The 25,000-nt window shown below is 34.7% G+C and overlaps 2 protein-coding genes across 10 annotated transcripts in view; both read right to left on the reverse strand.

Annotated features, from left to right (window-relative positions):
- The window catches only part of LOC144965075 (hydroxylysine kinase-like), a 38,734-nt gene extending 22,881 nt beyond the window's left edge, over positions 1 to 15,853 (reverse strand). For 2 of the 5 annotated variants that reach the window (XM_078899984.1, XM_078899985.1), the window contains exons 1-2: positions 15,738 to 15,852; positions 15,354 to 15,429 (exon numbers count right to left, since the gene is read on the reverse strand). The gene's annotated coding sequence lies outside the window, so the exon portion shown is untranslated. Of the gene's footprint in view, positions 1 to 3,941; positions 4,026 to 15,353; positions 15,430 to 15,737 lie in introns of those variants that run through there. The other 3 variants (XM_078899989.1, XM_078899986.1, XM_078899988.1) reach the window with 3 other exon arrangements.
- A 2,951-nt stretch (positions 15,854 to 18,804) lies between these two features.
- The window catches only part of LOC144965074 (hydroxylysine kinase-like), a 28,570-nt gene continuing 22,374 nt past the window's right edge, over positions 18,805 to 25,000 (reverse strand). For all 5 annotated transcript variants that reach the window (XM_078899982.1, XM_078899981.1, XM_078899979.1 and 2 more), the window contains one exon: positions 18,805 to 22,408. In XM_078899982.1, coding sequence (XP_078756108.1) covers positions 21,927 to 22,408 — 482 coding nt within the window. In that variant the 3' untranslated portion in view covers positions 18,805 to 21,926. The remainder of the gene's footprint in view (positions 22,409 to 25,000) is intronic.

Genomic DNA, 25,000 nt, shown 5'->3' on the forward strand with positions numbered 1-25,000 from the left:
TTTGAACTTGAGACATTTTCGTGCGATAGATAGGCGCCTTACAATTTGATCAATAAAGAATCGTTGTGTGAATACAACACATGGTCGAGAGAGCAAAACACTTCGTTGTTTTCTTGCTATCCTTGTCTTATGACACACTCGATACTCGTAAAAACAGACGGCAGGGGAATAATCTTCGGTCACTCGTCACGTCTTATTGGTACATTTATATTCCGTTCGTGTTATCACCTAATTGACAATGATGATTTGTTAACAATGATCATCTCCAAGTGTAACCCCCCTCCTTCTTCATATTTTACAGTGTAATTCAATAAATCGAATACAGCTGCTCTAAATAATTAGTTCGAGTTATTTAGTCATTCATCACAAGACTTCGCGAAAACGTTATAGAAAAAAAATACTATACTATCAACTTAAGTAACTGTGACTGTAATTTTGATTATCTCGCCTCATTGGACACTACATTCTAAATATCTCATTTTATTTTGTATCACCTCACCATTACCATCGCACCATGACTTTAAAATTTCTAGCATCAAAAAAATATTCCATTATTTAACTAAAAAAGATCTTGAAATATATAAATGTTCATTAAAAAATGATTATCACGCGTGTCCAATGATGCGACCGTAAAGATAATTTACCCAACAAACGAAGAAGAGATAAATCAAAGATAGTGCAGGGTGTAACAAATACATTCGTTTCAAGAAGTGAACTCAGCACTGAAATTATGATGAACACTTTTATTCGATTCAGATTATTGTTAATAGAAAAACAGATTAAAGTAGATACCATGTCAGTCAAATCCCCTTTCTTCGTATTCCCCTTCTCTCTTTGAAAATGGATTTTGAATCGATGATACCAAACGACTATTTTTCGAATTAACAAATTATGATCTGGACTTAATAAACCGTAATCACAGACACGTTAGTAGTTGCATTGTCCTGATTTGGTGATGTCTGTGAATCTTAAATACGAAAATGTCCGAAATAACACGATGTCACGCACAATATTACTCGCTATTACAATGTTGATATATTTTTAAAAATAATTATAGGTTTAAACTGACTTAAAATAGGTGTAATATCTCTATACAGATTTAATCATGAGTTTAAGTTTTGTTTAATAGTTAAACGCCTTACCACTTATCAACGAAAGGGATCACCATATGAAATCGACACATGGTTAATTGGTGAATTTAGCAACAAAGTGTCTGTTTGCTGTCACCCTTGTCGTCTCAAACAACCAATTTAAAGAATTATGTAGTTTTTCCAGTGATTTACTGTACTGGGATGGAAGAATTATCATGTATGGCTGTGTTGTTTTTTTTTTCTTGGGTCATTTTTCTAAAGCGGGTCTTGTAGTTTGTAATTTCCGTCTTAAATGCCATTTGCTTTATTTTTTTAAATAAGACGACGGAGAATTTTATATAATGCAATTAAAGTAGGTACCGTTCTTGTCTAGGTCTGGTAAAATAAATGAGATGACGTCATACAATCCCCGTAGACAATGTTGATATTGTAGAAACCTCCGGTATAGAGATTAGAACATGAATTCGAAATCAAGACGTTTTGGTATGGTAGTTAGACAATCTATCCATCGACAAATTAAAACCTCTTCACTATGTGAATACGACTAGTAGATGGGTGCAATCGGAGGTGAATGTTTTCATTGAAATTTCACGTAGGATCAATTAAATAGAAATACATAATGTCCATGTGTCCACACGAGTTTAACCCAATATCATGTTTTACAGTCATATTCTCTTTACCCAATATCATTTTTGGAAACACTTTGATTGGGTTAATGAAAAATTTACATCTGAATCAAAACTAAAAAGAATTGATGACAAAAGCTTTTGTAAAACCCCAACAACTTTTAACACACGGACTTATTTAACTTGACTGCTTTTTAATTTAAAAATGTTCTTGTCTGATATAATACTTGTACCCGTCATTTTCAACATGCAGCGGGTTTCGTGTTTTGTATTATGGACTTGAATTTTTTTTCGCAGCAAGAAATAAATAAATGAAACACAACAATCATTACAATACACAATATTGATTGATCAATTACTTAATACAATAACATGCCCTTGCCAAGTTACTCACTTCGTGAAATACATTTTGATGAAAAAAAAATGAAAAGACAATTCCATCACTTCATGTCCTACATTATGGTTATCACACCAAGACATAACCTAATTGAAAATGTAACAAAAATTTTGTGTAGGAATAGTAAATTTTATGAACCAGGTATACATTATCTCTATTTATGACATTAAACCATGAATGTTTTTAACGCACATTTTCAGGGTTTGACACTATATTTACTGTACTTCTCCAGTAACATTGTCGAAGTTTTTAAATATTTGATACCACAACACTTTTAGATAACAGCAGGTGTTTTTTCCTCAAATTTTATCGATCTGAGCAGATAATATATTTTATCCCAGTGAAACGCTGTCCTAACAGCTGCTATATTTTTTAAAGATGATAACCCAAATGATGAGTAACACCCAATGTGTAAGACGTAGACATGCAGTCTTTTAGGCGGTAGTGTAATATCATACAAAAACATCTGTCAAATGTGTAGTAATACCTAATGGCGATTTACAAGACGGTCAAAATTTATTAAATAAAAGTTTTCAGGACAGAATGTATCAATTGAACCTAAGAAATTATTTTTTTTCAAAGCCCAAATGTGTGTGATGTAATTGATTTTTTTAAGCTAAAATTTATTAAATATAAGCTTGATAGCAAAAATTTTTCTAACCAAAACATTTGAAGTAAAACATTGTTGGCTAAAAATGTGAAGTTAAAGTTTTCTTACCAACATTTGGGAAGTAATCATTTTTAGGTCAAAGTTTATGAAATACAAACTATATGACAAAAATGTATGAAACTAAAGTTTTTTGATCAAAATAGTGTCTGGTGAAAAAAAATAATAATAAAATAAAATAAAAATTAAAAGTTTTGTGGTCAAAATGAGTGAAGTAAAATATATTTTGACCAAAATTTATAAAATAAAATATGCGTGTAAAAATGTATGAAATGAATACTTTCTATCCAAAATCTATGCAATGAAATGTTTTTAGACCAAAATGTTTGTAGTAGTAGTATCTTGATAAAGTTTATGAATAAAGTATTATTTCTAACAAAAATATGTGAAGCAATAATTTTCCGACCAAATTGTCTGAAATGGACGTTTTCCAATCAAAATGTGAAAAGTAATAATGTTCTGACCCAATATTGAAATGAAAATTTTTTGTCAAAAATTGTATGAAATTAAATTTTTCTGGTCAAATGTGTAAAGTAAAAGTTTTCTGACCAAAATATAATAATATTATGACCAACGGTTATGAGATCAGAATACATATTCTCTCCAAATTGTCATTCTATCAAAAAATTGTATCAAATTTAATTTTCTAATCAAAATGTGTGAAGTAAAAGTTTTCTGGTTAAAAATTGTATGAACGTTTGCCAGCAAAAATGTATGAATGTTTTCTGGCCAAATATATGAAGTAAACAATTTTTTAGGGGTCAACAATTATATATTTAGAATATTCTTTTGACAAAATTGTAGGAACGTCAAAACCACTGAAATAAAAGTTTTCAGGATAAACTGTATTAACGAAATTTTCCAGGCAAAATTTTGCGAAGTAACATTTGTCTGACTAAAAGATGTAAAGTATACTTTTTCTGACCAAAATGTGAGAAAATAAAATGTTTTCTACTAGAACTTCATAAGGTAAATGAAACTTTTTTTTTTTGACAAAACGTGTGCAGTAATAGTTTTTCTGTACTGTAAATGTATTGTATCATAAATTATTGAAACCGTTACAAAATAAAAGACTTTTCCATGTCTTTCGCTTTTTGAGGCCTTCTCGAGGATTTGACAAAGGCAGAAAGTTTTGAATTTTCAAAATGCTGACTACTTACCCTGCAGAATTACCGTCGACAGAGTAGAGACATAGCAGATATGACTGGTGATACTTGACTTACTGACTTAGATGCCTTTCGCGTCTCGACCGAAAGATCGGGTCGCCTTGGCTGTTTCCAGTATTTCCTGTGTGAGGTGTCTCCAATATTGCCGGTCCTCTGCTAGGGTTCTCAGATTTTCAAGGTCCCCTGCCGTTATGAGACTAATGCTTTGTCCAAGTGTTGTGAGGTTTTTGTTTAGGATCACAGGGAGTGTTGTGATCGGTCTTCCTCTGAAAAGGTTCCCGTGTTTTTGGAAGTATCCCGACATGGCTTGGTTTGCTGGTATGTTTTTGTCCCTGCGTAGTATGTGACCGAAAAGTTGCCATCGTTGTTGTAAAATGTCAAGGGAGATTGGTCTTTCTTTTGTGATCTTATAGAGTGATTCATTTGAGATCTTTTTGGGGTATTTGATGTCCAATACCCTTCTTAGCTGTGTGCGATGGAAGGCATCCAGATGTTCTTCTTCGGATTTTGTCAACGCCCAAGTGCCGCAGTTATACAGAAGTACCGGTTTTACAAGAGCATGGTACAGTTTCAGTTTGGTTTTTCTCTTTATTTTGTCACCTCTAATCCATACATTGGTGAGTTTACTGAGTGCGGCGTTTGATAGCTGTTTTCTTCTTTGTACATCCTCGGTGTCTCCAATTAGTGAGCCGACTTTCTTTGTTCTTTTCCATTCCTCTTTGTTCCTCGATATTGTTGTAAATTCGGTTTTATTGGCATTGACTTGGAGGTTATATTTCATGAGGGTATTTTGTATGATGTCTATATTTGCTGGTGTTGATCCAATAAAATCGACATCATCTGCATAGGCGATTTCTCTAGGGATTGCATTCTCAATATGAGTCGTTGGTTTTGGAATGACTTTTCGAACTTCTTTCAGAGCGTGTTCTAAGTATATTGTAAACAGAATCGGGCTCAGACTATCTCCTTGGGGGGTTCCGATGTTACTTTCGAACTGCGTCTGTTTTGTGGCCCCGTATATCCTTGGTTGTATCTTTGTGTTGCTGAGGAGAAATCGGATTATTCGGAGCTCGTCTTCGTCTACTATTTCTGTTAATATCTCCAAAAGTTTTCCTCTGTCGATCGTATCAAAGGCTGCGGACATATCGATTCCGGTTATTGTTATGGATATGTTTTCTTTGAGTGCCTTTGCTGCCAACCATTTATGTGTCCATACAACGTCCGATGTGCTTCGGTCTTGGCGAAACCCGCTTTGGCTATGTGATAGATATTTTTCTATTTTCGGTCTAATTCTGTTGAGGACAATAGTTGACAGTGTTTTTCTTATGGTATTCAGTAATGTTATTGGGCGCAGGTTGTTTACGGGTCCTTTCGTTTTTCCTGGTTTTTGTATTGTAATTAGGACACCGCTGTTTATGTCCCAGTCTTTGTGTGTTGAGAATGTTTTGTTCATTATGTTTGCAATGCTCAGATCCAGGGAGAGGGTACCGTATTTCAGCGGGAATTTCATCTTCGCCTGGGGATCTGTTATTGTTTAGGAACTTTATGCTATTTCTAACTTCAGTTGTTGTGATGCGGTTGTTTAGGTCTCTAGGGTTTCCTGAGAAGGGCGATATTTGTGAGACTTGTTTGTGAAATTTCTGCTGGAAGTGGTCAGTTACAATGTCAAGGATATCGTTGGGATTTGTTGTCTGTTTGCCAAATTTATCCTGTAGTTTTGGGTTCTAGAATGGTTTTCGGTTCAGAGATATCGTCGCTTTGAACATAGACGATGCGTTATTTTTGGACTTTTCTATGTCTTCCACTTTTTTGTCTAATTCCTCGTTTCTGTGTTTTATTGTAAGTGATCGAATTGAATGCAGTATTTTGTTTCGTTCCGTTTTCAGGTTTATTATTTCTTCCGAGTCTTTCGTGTTTTGTATCCTGATCCTAAGTTCTTTTTGTTGCCGCGATAGATCGTTAATAGCGATGTTAGGCGTTCGATTTGGTTTGTTCTTAGTTGTATTAATAGAGCCTGCACTTTCTTCCCCCGCATATTTCATTGCCGCTTGCGTCTCTTTCCATTCATTGTTTGGATTGCTGTTTTGCTTTATTTTCCATAGACTTGAGTTAAGTTCATATTGGTAATGAATGCGACATTCTCGCTCATTTACTATTTTTGCCGTGTTTATTTTGACTGCCGTTTTACCTTTCTGTCTTCGTTGTCTGTACACGTTTATGTTAAAATTCGCTTTTACAAGTTTGTGATCGGATGTTAGCAGTGTACCACCGTATGATCGCGAGTTGGTTGAGTAGTGTTTATGGCGGTGTCGACATAATATGATATAGTCTATTTGGTTGTGTATTGTTATCATTTTGTCTTGGGTTTGGTCTTTCCTTTGTCCTACCCATGTTGTCTGGTGTCTTGATGGGTGGTTGAAAGCACTGTTTGTTATGAAAAGTTTTCTCTGTTCACAGAACTGGACTAATTTTTCTCCGTTATCGTTACGTTTTCCTTTTGAGTATGATCCTAAACATAGTGTGTCACTGTCGAGACGTTTTCCTACTTTGGCATTAAAATCTCCAGCAATTATTAATATTGATTTGTTTCCTATTTTGTTCAGTGTATCGTCTAGGTCTTTGTAAAATTTATCAGTTTCCTCTGGGTATTGTTTTGCGCGTTGACTTGTTGGTGCGTAAACATTTACGATTGAGATAGTGAACGTCTTCTTACCGTGATCGTCTTTGTTATCGTTATTCTGGTTCCTTGAATTGATCTTACACTTAAGCTCAAGAACACATATTCTGTCCGAAACATTCCATTCGTCACTAGTCAAATCCCTGCAGTTTTTATTTATGAGAAATCCACATCCATAGTGAGGTGAACTGGAAGCAAAGCACAGCAGTCTGTGACCATTTATTGTTTGGTCGACGCCATCTTGGATCTTCGTCTCTTGTAAACACAACACATCGATTTTATAACTTTCTAAATCTTGACACAGTTGTTCCTTTCGAATGTTACTTTTAATAGATCTTAAGTTAAAAGTTCCAATATTAAGATTAGTCCACATCAGGTAAAAATTAAAGATTCCACACAGTGAATAAATGGAAACATAAGACTATCCACTGAGCCGAAGCTCAATGTCAACAGGTGTCAGCCATGTTGTCCGGTAATTAAAGTAAAACTTTTCTGGTCAAAATGTATGAAATTTAAAAAAAAATCTGATTGAAGTACTACATTTTGACCAGAAAAGTTTTACTTTATGTATTTTGGGACAAAAGAAAAATCAAAACAAAACAAAAAACAAATGAAAAATAAATATATAAATAGATAAATATTTCGAAAGAAACAGCAAATAAAAAAAGAAATAAAAAAATAAAAAACCCAACAAACTTTGAATTGAAATATTTTGAATAGAAAACTTTCATATCAAATATTTTGGTCAGAAAACTGATGTTATACGATTTGACCAGAAAAAGATTTCTCTTCGCCTTTTGGGGTTAGAAAACTTTCTTTTCATAAATTTGGGTAAAAACAAAAAACCCATTAATCTTGTCATCAAAATATTACTAAACACATATTGACAAGAAAACTTTTATCTCACATATATCGACCGGAAAACTTTCATTTCATATATATTTTGCCAGAAAACTTTTACTTCAATTATTTTGACCAAAAATATATTACTTCAAGTATCTACATTGGTCAGAAAACTTTCAACTTATATAGTTTGGCTTGAAAACAGTTATTTTATAATTTTGACAAGAAATTGTTTTGCGTTGAGGACGAGAACACGTGCATTTCATAATTTTTTTTCAAAACACACACACACACACACACACACACACACACACACACACAGAGACACACACAAAACATTGATTTTATCATAGCAACAAATTTCTACTATACACATTTTGGTTAAAAAAAATCTTACATTTCATACATTTTGGCTAGAAAAATTTAATTTCCTAAATTTTGACCCTAAAATTTTATTTCACAGGTTTTTTGACTGATATTTTATATAACACATTTCGGGCTAGGAAACTTTAACTTCACACATTTTGGCCTGAAAACCGCTACATCGTACATTTTATCCAGAAAAATGTTACTTTATATACTTTAGCCAGAAAACTTTTATTGTACACATTTTTGCAAGCAAACTTTTAATTCATGTGTTTTACCCGGAAAACCGTTACTTCATACATTTTGACCAGAAAGATAACGTTTCATACATTATATGGACAGAAAATTTTCATTTCATCAATTTTGGCCAGGAAATTTTTATTGTACACAATTTGGCCAGAAAAACTTTTGCTTTTACTTCACAATATTTTTTTTTTTGGCCCAAAACTTTTACTTCACACATTAGGATTAAAAAAAAGCAACAACAAAAAGCTAGTTCATAAAATTTAGCTATAAACGTTATGTATATATATATTATTCAGATATAAAATATTACGCCATAACATTTATCCTGAAAACTTTCATTTCAAACATTTTGATCAGAATATTTTTTCTCATACATTTTAGCGTGTGCAGCCTTCATTTCATTAATTCTTTTTCATTATAAAACTAAATTTCATAGATTTTGAACAGAACAGCCTTATTTCATAAATTTTGACCAGAAAATTTAAATTCCAACTTTACAATTTTCTAGTCACGAAAATTTTACTTCACACGTAATTGGTTAGAAAACTTCCATTTTGGTATTTTTGTCAGATCACTTTTGTTTCCTGTATTTGGCGAGAAAATTTTTACTTCACTCATTTTGGGTCGACGTCTAGCACTTTATTACCCTAATTTTATCTTCTGGGTTGGTTTTGGTTTTGGTTTACTAAACTACTAAGTAATTCAAGCGACCTTTGGAGCTATAACAGTGTAAAAGAGAGGGTTGCAATTCAAATGCAGGTTTGGTAAACTGTTTTTTCATTGGAAATAGTTCGAATCTTACACGTTTTGGTGAGATTTCTATTTCATATCCCTTATCTTATCTTTTGGGTGACATTGAGCTTGGTTTTGGTTTTGATTTTGGTTTTGGTTTACTAAACTACGAAGTGATTCCATCGACTTTTGGAGCTAAAAAAGTGAAACAGAGAGGATTGAACTTCAAATGCAGGTTTTGAATAACCTCTTCCAAAACCATTTAGGTTTTGTAAGGAGTATTTTTTTTTTTTTTTTGGAAATAGGTTGAACTAGGGTTTGAACTGTCTTGTTCAAGGATATCCCGCACGATTGTAGTTGAGGCTATTTGGTCCCTACCGGGGAGAAGAACAAAGGTTTACTCATAACCTTTGTGGGATCGACATTAATCATGTCATTGATAATTTTAGAAGGACGACTGAAAACGTTATACTTTAATGGTAACAAAATAAAATTGAAAATTATGGCAAAACTTTGGGTGTCGTATCCGACATCGCACCTCTACAACAATTGTAGGACATATCTGCTTCTGTCTGTAATAACATAGGATCACCAGTCATATCTGCTATGTCTCTACTCTGTCGATGGTAATTCTGCAGGTAAGTAGTCAGCACTTTGAAAATTCAAAACTTTCTGCCTTTGTCAAATCCTCGAGAAGGCCTCAAAAAGCGAAAGACATGGAAAAGTCTTTTATTTTGTAACGGTTTCAATAATTTATGATACAATACATTTACAGAAAAACTATTACTGCACACGTTTTGTCAAAAAAAAAGTTTCATTTACCTTATGAAGTTCTAGTAGAAAACATTTTATTTTCTCACATTTTGGTCAGAAAAAGTATACTTTACATCTTTTAGTCAGACAAATGTTACTTCGCAAAATTTTGCCTGGAAAATTTCGTTAATACAGTTTATCCTGAAAACTTTTATTTCAGTGGTTTTGACGTTCCTACAATTTTGTCAAAAGAATATTCTAAATATATAATTGTTGACCCCCTAAAAAATTGTTTACTTCATATATTTGGCCAGAAAACATTCATACATTTTTGCTGGCAAACGCTCATACAATTTTTAACCAGAAAACTTTTACTTCACACATTTTGATTAGAAAATTAAATTTGATACAATTTTTTGATAGAATGACAATTTGGAGAGAATATGTATTCTGATCTCATAACCGTTGGTCATAATATTATTATATTTTGGTCAGAAAACTTTTACTTTACACATTTTGACCAGAAAAATTTAATTTCATACAATTTTTGACAGAAAATTTTCATTTCAATATTGGGTCAGAACATTATTACTTTTCACATTTTGATTGGAAAACGTCCATTTCAGACAATTTGGTCGGAAAATTATTGCTTCACATATTTTTGTTAGAAATAATACTTTATTCATAAACTTTATCAAGATACTATTACTACAAACATTTTGGTCTAAAAACATTTCATTGCATAGATTTTGGATAGAAAGTATTCATTTCATACATTTTTACACGCATATTTTATTTTATAAATTTTGGTCAAAATATATTTTACTTCACTCATTTTGACCACAAAACTTTTAATTTTTATTTTATTTTATTATTATTTTTTTCACCAGACACTATTTTGATCAAAAAACTTTAGTTTCATACATTTTTGTCATATAGTTTGTATTTCATAAACTTTGACCTAAAAATGATTACTTCCCAAATGTTGGTAAGAAAACTTTAACTTCACATTTTTAGCCAACAATGTTTTACTTCAAATGTTTTGGTTAGAAAAATTTTTGCTATCAAGCTTATATTTAATAAATTTTAGCTTAAAAAAATCAATTACATCACACACATTTGGGCTTTGAAAAAAAATAATTTCTTAGGTTCAATTGATACATTCTGTCCTGAAAACTTTTATTTAATAAATTTTGACCGTCTTGTAAATCGCCATTAGGTATTACTACACATTTGACAGATGTTTTTGTATGATATTACACTACCGCCTTAAAGACTGCACGTCTACGTCTTACACATTGGGTGTTACTGATCATTTGGGTTATCATCTTAAAAAAATATAGCAGCTGTTAGGATAGCGTTTCACTGGGATAAAATATATTATCTGCTCAGATCGATAAAATTTGAGGAAAAAACACCTGCTGTTATCTAAAAGTGTTGTGGTATCAAATATTTAAAAACTTCGACAATGTTACTGGAGAAGTACAGTAAATATAGTGTCAAACCCTGAAAATGTGCCTTAAAAACATTCATGGTTTAATGTCATAAATAGAGATAATGTATACCTGGTTCATAAAATTTACTATTCCTACACAAAATTTTTGTTACATTTTCAATTAGGTTATGTCCTGGTGTGATAACCATAATGTAGGACATGAAGTGATGGAATTGTCTTTTCATTTTTTTTCATCAAAATGTATTTCACGAAGTGAGTAACTTGGCAAGGACATGTTATTGTATTAAGTAATTGATCAATCAATATTGTGTATTGTAATGATTGTTGTGTTTCATTTATTTATTTCTTGCTGCGAAAAAAAATTCAAGTCCATGATACAAAACACGAAACCCGCTGCATGTTGAAAATGACGGGTACAAGTATTATATCAGACAAGAACATTTTTAAATTAAAAAGCAGTCAAGTTAAATAAGTCCGTGTGTTAAAAGTTGTTGGGGTTTTACAAAAGCTTTTGTCATCAATTCTTTTTAGTTTTGATTCAGATGTAAATTTTTCATTAACCCAATCAAAGTGTTTCCAAAAATGATATTGGGTAAAGAGAATATGACTGTAAAACATGATATTGGGTTAAACTCGTGTGGACACATGGACATTATGTATTTCTATTTAATTGATCCTACGTGAAATTTCAATGAAAACATTCACCTCCGATTGCACCCATCTACTAGTCGTATTCACATAGTGAAGAGGTTTTAATTTGTCGATGGATAGATTGTCTAACTACCATACCAAAACGTCTTGATTTCGAATTCATGTTCTAATCTCTATACCGGAGGTTTCTACAATATCAACATTGTCTACGGGGATTGTATGACGTCATCTCATTTATTTTACCAGACCTAGACAAGAACGCTACCTACTTTAATTGCATTATATAAAATTCTCCGTCGTCTTATTTAAAAAAATAAAGCAAATGGCATTTAAGACGGAAATTACAAACTACAAGACCCGCTTTAGAAAAATGACCCAAGAAAAAAAAAACAACACAGCCATACATGATAATTCTTCCATCCCAGTACAGTAAATCACTGGAAAAACTACATAATTCTTTAAATTGGTTGTTTGAGACGACAAGGGTGACAGCAAACAGACACTTTGTTGCTAAATTCACCAATTAACCATGTGTCGATTTCATATGGTGATCCCTTTCGTTGATAAGTGGTAAGGCGTTTAACTATTAAATAAAACTTAAACTCATGATTAAATCTGTATAGAGATATTACACCTATTTTAAGTCAGTTTAAACCTATAATTATTTAAAAAATATATCAACATTGTAATAGCGAGTAATATTGTGCGTGACATCGTGTTATTTCGGACATTTTCGTATTTAAGATTCACAGACATCACCAAATCAGGACAATGCAACTACTAACGTGTCTGTGATTACGGTTTATTAAGTCCAGATCATAATTTGTTAATTCGAAAAATAGTCGTTTGGTATCATCGATTCAAAATCCATTTTCAAAGAGAGAAGGGGAATACGAAGAAATGGGATTTGACTGACATGGTATCTACTTTAATCTGTTTTTCTATTAACAATAATCTGAATCGAATAAAAGTGTTCATCATAATTTCAGTGCTGAGTTCACTTCTTGAAACGAATGTATTTGTTACACCCTGCACTATCTTTGATTTATCTCTTCTTCGTTCGGTGGGTAAATTATCTTTACGGTCGCATCATTGGACACGCGTGATAATTATTTTTTAATGAACATTTATATATTTCAAGATCTTTTTTAGTTAAATAATGGAATATTTTTTTGATGCTAGAAATTTTAAAGTCATGGTGCGATGGTAATGGTGAGGTGATACAAAATAAAATGAGATATTTAGAATGTAGTGTCCAATGAGGCGAGATAATAAAAATTACAGTCACAGTTACTTAAGTTGATAGTATAGTATTTTTTTTTCTATAACGTTTTCGCGAAGTCTTGTGATGAATGACTAAATAACTCGAACTAATTATTTAGAGCAGCTGTATTCGATTTATTGAATTAGACTGTAAAATATGAAGAAGGAGGGGGGTTACACTTGGAGATGATCATTGTTAACAAATCATCATTGTCAATTAGGTGATAACACGAACGGAATATAGATGTACCAATAAGACGTGACGAGTGACCGAAGATTATTCCCCTGCCGTCTGTTTTTACGAGTATCGAGTGTGTCATAAGACAAGGATAGCAAGAAAACAACGAAGTGTTTTGCTCTCTCGACCATGTGTTGTATTCACACAACGATTCTTTATTGATCAAATTGTAAGGCGCCTATCTATCGCACGAAAATGTCTCAAGTTCAAATCCGTATAGAGATGCGAGATCTATTATGAGTAATTTTGAACCTATGATTATTATTATTCTAAAATATATCAACATTGTTTAAAGTGAGTGTTATTAACTTATTGTGAAATTCAATACAACAACCGTGTCGGTTTCATGAAAGTTAAACAGCCTGTTGAAATAAATATGTAAGGAACAAATGGATCTTTAATCAATACAACGCAATAAGTCTTTTTTTTATACTATTGATTATGTTTCATCTTTTTTCGCTGAGTAAGCTTTCTGCGCGATTATGGGCTTTCAGAGAAGACAGGAATCGTAAGAAAACGACGAATTGTGTTGATCACGACCATGAGTCGTGGTCGTGATCACATACCGATTCTTTATTGATCAAATTGTAAGGCGTCTATCTATCGCACGAAAATGTCTCAAGTTCAAATCCGAATAGAGATGCGAGATCTATTATGAGTAATTTTGAACCTATGATTATTATTATTCTAAAATATATCAACATTATTTAAAGTGAGTGTTATTAACTTATGTGACGGTGCATCTTCGTATCTATTCACAGACATTACATTAGGACAATGACATTAAAACATGGATTTTTTGTTATCTATTTTTTAAATCTTATCAATATAGCTATCGCACATCTAAGACGGCAATAATTACAAAGTGTGTAAAACACACAACAATAATACAATCAACACAAGGATTAGATATATCTTATACTATAACACAATTACACTATAATAAATAATCATAATACATATTTTCTCCTGCGCATGTATGTTAAGAAATAATTACAAAGTGTGTAAAACACACAATAATACAATTTTAAAAATAACTACAAAGTGTGTAAAACACACGACAATAACAAAATTAACACACGTTATACATAGTCTTATACTATAACAAACTTACACACTACTATAATAAAATGATAATACATATTTTACAATTTAATAACGGTTTCTCCTACACATGTATATTAACGACATAATAATTACAAAGTGTGTAAAACACACAATAATACAATTAAAAATAATTGCAAAGTGTGTACAACACACAACAATAATACAATTGACACACCTATTACACATGTTAATACTATAACACACTTACACACTATGTTAAACTCTGATCATAATTTATTACTTACACATTTAACAACGCTTCTCATGCTTTTTATATTACTACTTAATAATAGATAGATAGATAATAGATAATATTATAATGATAATAATAGATAGATAGATAGATAGATAGATTAGATAGATAGATAGATAGATAGATAGATAGATAGATAGATAGATAGATAGATAGATAGATAGATAGATAATAGATAGATAGATAGATAGATAGATAGATAGATAGATAGATAGATAGATAGATAGATAGATAGATAGATAGATAGATAGATAGATAGATAGATAGATAGATAGATAGATAGATAGATAGATAGATAGATAGATAGAAATAGATAGATAGATAAGATAGAAGTAGATAGATAGATAGATAGATAGATAGATAGATAGATAGATAGATAGATAGATAGATAGATAGATAGATAGATAGATAGATAGATAGATAGATAGATAGATAGATAGATAGATAGATAGATAGATAGATAGATAGATAGATAGATAGATAGATAGATAGATAGATAGATAGATAGATAGATAGATAGATAGATAGATAGATAGATAGATAGATAGATAGATAGATAGATAGATAGATAGATAGATAGATAGATAGATAAGATATAGATAGATAGATAGATAGATAGATAGATAGATAGATAATAGATAGATAGATAGATAGATAGATAGATAGATAGATAGATAGATAGATAGATAGATAGATAGATAGATAGATAGATAGATAGATAGATAGATAGATAGATAGATAGATAGATAGATAGATAGATAGGTAAGTAGATGCATATAGACAGACATACAGACAGACTGATAGGGATTTTAAAAACTTACCATATTACCCCGTCACGTAAATTGATTTTTAGAGAAGTGTAGCTACCTCCCCTTCACAAAACACATCACAATCACACTGAAAATTAACACAGGTACACATGATTTTATCGAATTATGCCCGTTACACACCACCTACCAGTATAAATGTCATTTATTTCATTTGGTTATCTTCATTTTGATGTTTATATATTTTTATTTATATTTATTTATATTATTAATAATGTTTTTTTTGTCTGTCTATCTATCTATCTACTATCTATCTATCTATCTGTCTATCTATGTATTGTATTTTTTAAATTCATCATCATCATTATTATTATATGACAACAACAAGAAATAGAATATCATAGCAAATAATGATAATGTTTTAATTTCAATCCTAACTTGCGATCTGGCTCCTTTTGTTTGTCTTTCCCTATAGATAGTGTGCGCTTGGCTAAGAAGCTCATAACATTGCCATCCGGAAGTATAACGGACCAACACACAAAACTGTGTGTATCCATGAACGATTATAGTCAGGTTAATACAGTTCACTGAGCATTTCTCATAAACGCGGATGGCAAAAAAAAAAATAACAAAGACATGAGTGACGTCATCTTCGAACTATCTATAAATGCATTTTGTATTCAGCTTTGTCGGTCCCCGCCTTCACCAACACTGTCCATAATATTTTTTGTAAACAATAGTTTTATACAGACGAGCTGATCTGTTGTCAGCAAAACCCAAACATGTATTGGGTATTGTATAACAAACAATAAAGCCAGGATATGATGGGATAAAAATCAACGTGAACATTGTTAGAATACATTCGTTCACCATTATGTAGCGAGCCCATTGAAATATGTTTATATTAATTCTCTCCTTACCGACCATGTTCAAAATTTTTACTAAAATGTGATACCAACACACAAATTAAACCGTTAAACTCAAGTTTATAAAGCTGGCTCAAAACAATAATAATAAAGAAGTGTAGGCGTCAATTTCGTTCCTTCTATGTGTAGTGATTTATTTCAAATCCCTCCCAACTTTCTCAGGATTTTAAATAACTCATACATTTTTTGCTCATAGCGTCGCCTACATAATTTTATAGCCCCAGCGTCCCCAACATAATTTTTTTTTCTACTTTTTCATATAAAGGGCGTTACACAGTCTAGGGTATGAAGTAAAAGTTGTAGATGGTAAAAATTGTTAGTTGATTTAACCATCTTTTTGACTCATACGACGGACGTTAAATAGTCCTAGGTATGAAGCAAAAGTTGTAGACAGTAAAAATTGTTAGTCGTTTTGACTCATATGACGGGGTTAAATAGTCCAGGGTATGAAGTAATAGTAAAAGTTGAGGGTTTTAAAAAACAACAACTCATTATAAGGGCGTTAAATATTCCAAGATATGAATTAAAAGTTACAGATGGTAAAGAATTTTGTAAGTGGTTGATTTAGTTATCATTATAACTTATTCTTGCCAAGTGGTTTAGGCATTGCACTGTGACCCAGATTTGTCCTGTGTTCCACACCCACTTTGATGTTTTTTTTTCTTGAGCAAGATTGACTTACTTGATTCCTTGTGGAACATAGGGCCGCAACAGCACTCTTCCAGCTGACTCGGTTTTTAGAGGTATTCTTTATCCGGGCCCATGTTTGTTTTTGAGGGTTTTACGGCGCTTGCAACACATTAAGGTCATATCAGCGCTAGTAAAAAGGAAGAATTGTTTTTGTTTGTTTTTAAGGGTTTTACGGCGCTTGCAACACATTAAGGTCATATCAGCGCCAGTAAAATGGAAGAAAACGGGATAGTAATAAGTTCTAGAATTACAATTAAAGCACATAAGAAAAGGTAAGACAAAGGGGAATTGGTTCAAATAGGAAACAGATGTCCATTCCAAGAGCACACTATGAAAGTACTTAGTTTGAGATCACCTAAAAGTCTCATCCAGACACAAGCACAGATCCCACTAAGAGGAACACACTCAAATGTTTACTAATAATATGTTTAAAATGAAAAGAGTAACAGTACATAACAGAGAGATGATTTACAAGGAAAAAAATATCATCTCCCAAAACTATAACTATACATTCGACTGTTTACCTCTCAGCCAAGGACTCCGACCAAGGTCAGGACAAAACCAAGCAATCTCATTCCAAGACAAAGACAGAAAGCAATTGGAAAACAGATAAGAGGGGATAGAAGACACAGAAAGTACCTCTCTGCCCGCTATGGGAGGTAGGAACCACACCCAGAAAAAGGAAGAAAATGGGTTAGTAAAAAGAATTACAATTAAAGCACCCAAGAAAAGGGTAAGACAAAGGGGAATTAGTTCAAATAGAAAACATATGTAGATTCCAAGTCCAAGAGCACACTATCAAAGTACTTAGTTTGAGACCACCTAAAAGTCTCATCCAGACACAAGCACAGGCCCCAACTAAGAGGGATACACTCCAATGTTTCTAAATCAAATATAATATGTAAACAAAACAATACAGTGAATAAAAGAGAGATGATTTACATGGAAAAAATATCATCTCCCAAAACTCTAACTAAACATTGGACTGTTTCCCTCCCAGCCAGGGTATCCGGCCAGGGCCTGGACAAAACCAAGTAATCTCGTTCCAAGACAAATATAGAAAGCATGTTGGAAAACAGATAGGGGGAGATAGAAGAAACAGTAAGTGCCTCACTGCCCACTATGGGAGGTCAGGAACCCCACCCAGTTTCTGGGCCCAGGTTTGTCCGGCTGCCTTCAACTCAGTCTCAATGCTTTATCGCCACGTTTGTTTTGGTCGACCACCCCTCCTATTTCCTTGCGGGTTCCAGTCCAAAGCCTGCCTCGTGATGTTGCTTGCAGGCTTCCTGAGGGTATGGCCAATCCAGCCCCATCTCCTTTTCTTTAACTCCGATTAAATAGGTGACTGGTTCAGTTTTTGGAACAGTTCATTTGTGATGGTGTCAGGCCACCTGATTTAGGATATTTCTGGGGCACCTGTTTATGAATGCTTGGAGCTTATTTGTGGTGGTTTTAGTCACTCGCCATGTCTCCGAGCCGTATGAAAGAACCAACTTTGCATTTGTATTGAATAACCGGATTTTATTTTTCAACGTAAGAGCCTTTGAATTCCATATTGGTCGAAAAGTGTTAAAGGTTTTCGTGCTTTATTTATCCGGCTTTTAATGTCTACGTCAGTTCCTCCCTCTTTGATTACTATGCTTCTCAAATATACAAATCTATCGACCTCTTTGATGTCCCTTAGTGGTTTTTATAGGGTGAAATTTCTTGTTTACTCTCATGATTTCTGTCTTGGGGAGCGTTCACATATTACGTCATCAAAAATTTGCCCTTTTTAGACCCCCCCCCCCCCTCCCCCAAGTCATCACTTGTCATCATTGACCTGACCCCCCCCCCCCTCCCCCAACAGATGATGACGTCATCTAATTTAATAAAAACTAAAAGATAACTTTAATTTCACAATATTTATTATTCATTTTTCAAACCATAAACATTGATTATCAACGTTAAAACACATTCAGACATTTGATTAATTTCAGAAACTGTTGATAATTTATGTTTTACGATACAATGGGGACATAAAATTTAAATTTGCAAAGATAAAATCTAACAAACATTATTTAAATTAGGCTACTTGGTGCAGGTGCTATTAAAAAAAATTCAGAAAGTGTAATTTAAAATAGTATAGGAGGCAAATTATTTTATAGCATATTAGTCTTTTAGTGGAATGAATTTTTGTTCCAATTTCCAAACATAAAATTAATTGATTCAAAAATGTTTCTGCCTTGGACCTCTGGCAATGTACTATAAATAGTATCATCAATTTCATCTTCATCGTCATCACTTTCTCCCATTTGCTGTTCTTCTTGTATGCCGCATTTTCGTGAATGGTCTTTCATTGCTGTGATCGAGGAGTGATACAATGAACATTTAGGGCAAGTTCGCCTTTTGAGAAGTGATATCCCTTACCCATCTTGTTTCTTGAGAGATGGGCAATACTCATCATAGCAATTTATCTTTAGCTGTTTTGAAAGGAACAAACTTTGAAATAGGCTTCCAAATCTTCCATTATTGCCTATCTCCAAACCATAATCACATGAAGCAAGTGGTACAGGTAGTGGCAGAAAACGCTCTGGAAAAAAAAAAGATGAATAGTTAGTACGCCAAGGTTTGCAGCATGAGTTGTCACTGCATTTCACTATTTGCAGCAGATATTGGGATTGGCGAATGTGTTTTATCTTCCAATCATCTGTTTCTTGAAATTGAAGTTTGGGTCTTGGATTTTCAGGTGGAGGGATGAATTTTCCAACTACTGGGTATCCATCTATTATCGACTCGGACCAAATATTGGCTAATATTTTTCCAGCAGCTTCAAAGTTCCTTTTTTCCAGATCAACATCAACAGTCTTGTTGCTTCCATCAAGATGACGTCCATGAATATCAAATGGTAAGATGACAGATGCTGTATCCTTTGAAAGCGGTGCCATTCTTCTTTCCACCTCATTATAAGCACTGAAACCTGGAGCGTGTGTAAAGACAAATACAGCATCAATATCCAGCGCTTGGAAATGTCTCTCCCAAGCAGCGAGTGTCTGTCCGTTTTTTGGAGCCTCATCTGGACCACCATCCACTGAAACAAATACTAGGGGTTTGATTTGTCCATTAACTTTGCTGATGACGTCGAATTCTTCTAAATTCAAGACTGCGTCGAAATCTTCAGCATGGGAGAGAGCACTACTGCTGTCGTGCTTGCCACTGCGGATTGCTACATACGTCGGACCACTGTAACCAATGGTTCCATCCTCTTTCAGGGAACATCCAGCATAAACTGATGGTATTAGTTTATGTCTTTCACCAATTGGAAAATCATGGTCAGGAAGTCTTACTTTATACTCCATATGCATGAGGATTGAGCAGTTCGATCGGTTTTGATGATTCCATCATTTAATTAATTTTTCACCTTTTTGCTAATTTATTTGGAATGCCATTTTTGAAGCTCTTGCATTTAATAAAATAGGCCTAATTTGCCTATGTTTTGATGACATCATCTTGGGTCTGACCCCCCCCCCCTCCCCCATGTCAACACATGTCAACATTTGGTAGACCCCCCTCCCCCCTAGCTGATGACGTAATATGTGAACGCTCCCTTGACTGTATTTATTTGTGATCCTGTTTTCCTTGCTTTCTCTGTGACTTTGTTTAGTTTTTTTTTGTGTGTGCATCTTTCGAGTTGTGAGAGAGACGACATATCTGCAAAGTCTAGATCATGTAGTTGGTTCGTTAGGGTCCACTGAATTCCTGTCTTTTGTCCTCTGGTAGCCTGTTTCATGACCCAGTCAATAACTCCAACTTTCACTGAGAAGGGTTCTGTCAATTTCCCATCGTGGATGACTTGTCAAGTAGCATCCTCATCCAGCTGCTGGATGATGGTCACAAATGTTATTGGAAAGCCATAGTGTTGCATGAGTTTCCAGATCACATTTCTGTTCACACTATCAAAAGCTTTCTGGAAGTCCACAAAGACAGAACATAGAGGAGATTGCCGCTCTAGGGACTTTTCGATGATGATCCGCAGTCCCGATATGGTCGGAATACGATCTATCTTGTCGGAAACCTGCCTGTTTATCTCTTGAGCTTTTTGTCAAATGCAGTCTTCAAGCGTTCCAAAATGATTCTAGTCAAAATTTTCCCTAGGATTGATAGCAGCATGATTCCCCTCAAGCTATTACATTATGATAATAAGTCCCCCTTTTGGAGCAAGGTGGCCGTTCTTCCAGTCTTTTGGAACTTTCTCTTATTCCCAGATTTTGTTCAGAAGTGGGTAAAACATGTCACTTGATGTCTGGATGTATGCTCTCAGTGATTCAGATTGGGCAAGATTATTATTTTGTTCACAACAACATGGGTGATTCCTGTTGACATCAGATGATTATTTGATGGATTATCTATATTTCTTCAAGAATTTGTAGGATGGAACGAAACACGATACCCGTGAGGCAATATTGCAATTGCTGTTTTTTTTTCTTTACAGAGACAATCCTATCACATACCAGGTACTTCTTTTACACTTCAGAATCCAAGTAATGTGAACCATCTTAAAGAACGTGGGGCTATGTGTCTAGTGGTACGACACTCGCCTTCGGATCGGAAGTTCCTGGTTCGAGTCCCGCTCTGAGTGGTGCATAGTTGATTCCTTGGAAAAGGCTATTTACTCACATTCACTCACCGTACTCATGTTAAAGTGAGGACCTGACCGCTAACAGCGTTGTCACAGTCGGGAAAAATATGGTATTAACGTCTAACAGTTGCCATGTCTTATCCTACATGTTATGTGTTGTTGTCTAGAGATCTCCCAGAAAAGCGCTTGCAGCACGTATAGTAGATATTGAGCCATATAAAAGCTGTTATTTGTGTGTTTTTTTTATTTTTAAAAAGTTTTATATCGATGACTTTGAGCCAGTGACACCATAAGACCACGAAGCTGCACACGCACGCACCATCGCACACACTCACACACACATACACACACACACATACACACGAAATGTTGAAATTTAATACACACAATTTATTATAATTTAGCACCATTTATTTCCAGCAATTTATCTAAGAATTCTGCGTCTGAAAATGTCCACAAATATTCAATCATCGGCAAACATCGGGCAGCGTGGAACTGAGTATATTCAGCGTTGCTTTCATCATCAGCCAGGGCAACCTGGCCATAAACATACGACATGGCCATTCTGGCACACACGCACGTGTGTAGATGAATCAATTCACTCCTAGGAAGAGGCATGTGCTCTAAATATCCCGCCATGGCAGCTGCCCCAATCTCTAGGGGATCCTTGTTTAACATGAGATAACCCACCACTATGGCCAGTTCGTAGATGTGAAGGGAGTAGGTCAGGTCTCCAAAGTCGATCATGCTGGAAATCTTGTAGTTGCCATCCAAACATACCTCGCAGGATGACGTTTTCCCCTTTTGGCAGGGGGCGGAGTCTGTTATCTTCTCTGCCAACGCATTGCAGTCATTTATATCACTGTGGATGATTCCTGCAATGGACAAAGTGGCACAACAACATATGAAAACATTACTCTTCTACGTATTCTATAAGTCTTGTATTTTAGTTACGAAGTCTACAGTCAAATCAATGCACAATTTTAGATAAAGTCTAGTTCATCATCAGAGCTTGTTGCTCCAACACCGAATCCAACACCGAACCCACTCCACAGCATCTGGGGTCATGGTCAGTGCAAGTGGGCCCGTCCTGGCATTCTCCATCGTCTGCTCTGGGCATCTACATGTACACAAGCTAGTCTCAACCAGCCCCCACTTTTTCATGCCTCCATCTGTTCTCCAGAGTGTTGCCCGTGTTCTATTCAGTGTTACCCATTCATTCCTGGGGAGATCAGTTCCGTAGGGCAGTTCTCCCGGATCTTCAAGGGCTTCAATTGCGTGATTGTCCCACTCCCTCCATGTAGAAAGTCTGTATACTACTGCATGATCAGGGTTGATGCTTTCTTTCGTCACAGATCTCTTTCTCGACTTCAGTCTACTTGTTGTGGTCATGGAGTGGGTGCCTTGGGTCCATTTCCTGTTTATATTTCTGGGCTTTGGAAGCAGTGGCTGGTCGAATGTGGGGAGGTCAATGCCAGCCAGCCATTAGAGGACTGGAACTGCAGTCAGTTTCAAGTTACCAGTAATGACCCGGCAGGTGTTATGTAGCTCTGGGCCAGTCTTTTTGGCATGGCAGGATCTTGTCCAGACTGTTGAGGCGTATTCGGTTGATGAATAACAAAAGGCTAGTGCGGTTGTCCTGAGTGTTTTTGGATCTACTTTCCATGTAATGTTTGCCAGTTTTCTTAGGAGGTTGTTTCTTGGGGCCACCTTTGCTTTTGTTTTCTTTGTGTGTTGAGAGAAGGACAGTGTGCGGTCTAAAGTGAAATCGAGTTACACGGGAGATGTTCAGTTTCCTGTTGGCTTGGCAGTTTTTTAAATGTAAGGCACACACTTGAATTTTTCCTAGGTTGGTATTTAGTGAGTTCTTTAAATAATACTCAGAGAGTGTATTCGTTTTTTTGTTTTTAAGGGTTTTACGGCGCATGCAACTATGCAACACAATTACGTCATATCAGCGCCAGTAAAAAGGAAGAAAATTGGATAGTGAAAAGATTCTAGATGTACAATAAAAAAAGGACTTGAGGAAAAAAGTTAGACAAAGGGGAGTGGTTCAAATAGGGAACAGATGTAGATTCCAAGAGCACACTATCAGTGTACTTAGTTTGAGATCACCTAAATGTCTCACCCATACACCAGCACAAGATCCCACTAAGAGGAATACACTCAAATGCTTACAATATATTTTGAAAATAACAAACATAATAATACATAACAGACAGATGATTTACAAGGAAAAAAATATCATCTCCCAAAACAATAACTTTGCATTTGACTGTTTCCCTCCCAGTTAAGCACTACGGCCAGGGCCAGGGCAAAACCAAGTAATCTCATTCCAAGACAAAGACAGAAAGCAAATTGGAAAACATATATAGGGGGATAGAAGACACAGTAAGTGCCACCCTGTCCACTATGGGAGGCCAGGATCCCCACACAGAGAGGGTGTATTCAGGGCGTCTGTTAGTCTCTCCTCAATGGTCTTGAAATCAGAGGCCCGGGACGCAAGACACACACACACACACACACATCGTCAGCATATAGAAACCTCCGGATGCTGTCGAATTCAGGTTGGTCATTGGTATAAATGGTGAAATGGATAGGTGCAAGTATCGATCCTTGAGGGAGTCGGATTTTTTGTGATCTCTATCTGCTTATCTTCCCTTCCTTTTCCACAAAAAAGCGACGATTTGACATAAGGGATTTTATTCAACTACATTGTGTTACGAGTTACCCTTGCAACCTTCAGGAGCAGTTTCCTGTGATTTACTGTGTCATAGGCAGCTGTCAGGTCCACGAACACAGCCCGTGTAATTTGTTCTCGTAGCTATCTTAGATATATTGTTTAGTTCAGGAGTTGGTCACAGCATGATCTCCAGGGCGGAAACTAGCTTGGTCAGGTGACAGATGTTCTGTTTGGGAAATCCTGGCTAGTACCATGTGCTCATATAATTTGTACAGGATGCAGATGAGGGATATTGGTCTCTAGCTATTGCTGCTATTTGGGTCTTTTCCAAGTTTGTTTAAGTAGTGCTATCACTCTTGCTTGTCGCTAAAACTTTGGTATTGTGCACGATTCAACACAGTTGTTGATAAGAGTTACTAACCACGTTTTTGTTCAAGGATCGAAATGCTTTATCATTTCTGCAGTGCTGATGCAACTTCTCCGTTACAGAAAGGGTCTACCTACTTCCTGTTCACTTTCTTGGGCGATCTTTTCCATTTCCCTTTTCATTTCCTTAAGTTTTGACTTTTCATAACAATAATAATGATGATGATGATGATGATGATGATGATGATGATGATGATGGTGATGATGATGATGATGATGATGATGATGATGATGATGATGATGATGATGATGATGATGATGATGATGATGATGATGATGATGATGATGATGATAATAATAATAATAATAATAATGATGATGATGATGATGATGATGATGATGATGATGATGATGATGA

Source organism: Berghia stephanieae, chromosome 2 (genome assembly GCF_034508935.2).
Source record: "Berghia stephanieae isolate SIO BIC M18660-M18661 chromosome 2, UCSD_Bste_1.3, whole genome shotgun sequence".
Taxonomy (NCBI): Eukaryota; Metazoa; Mollusca; class Gastropoda; order Nudibranchia; family Aeolidiidae; genus Berghia; species Berghia stephanieae.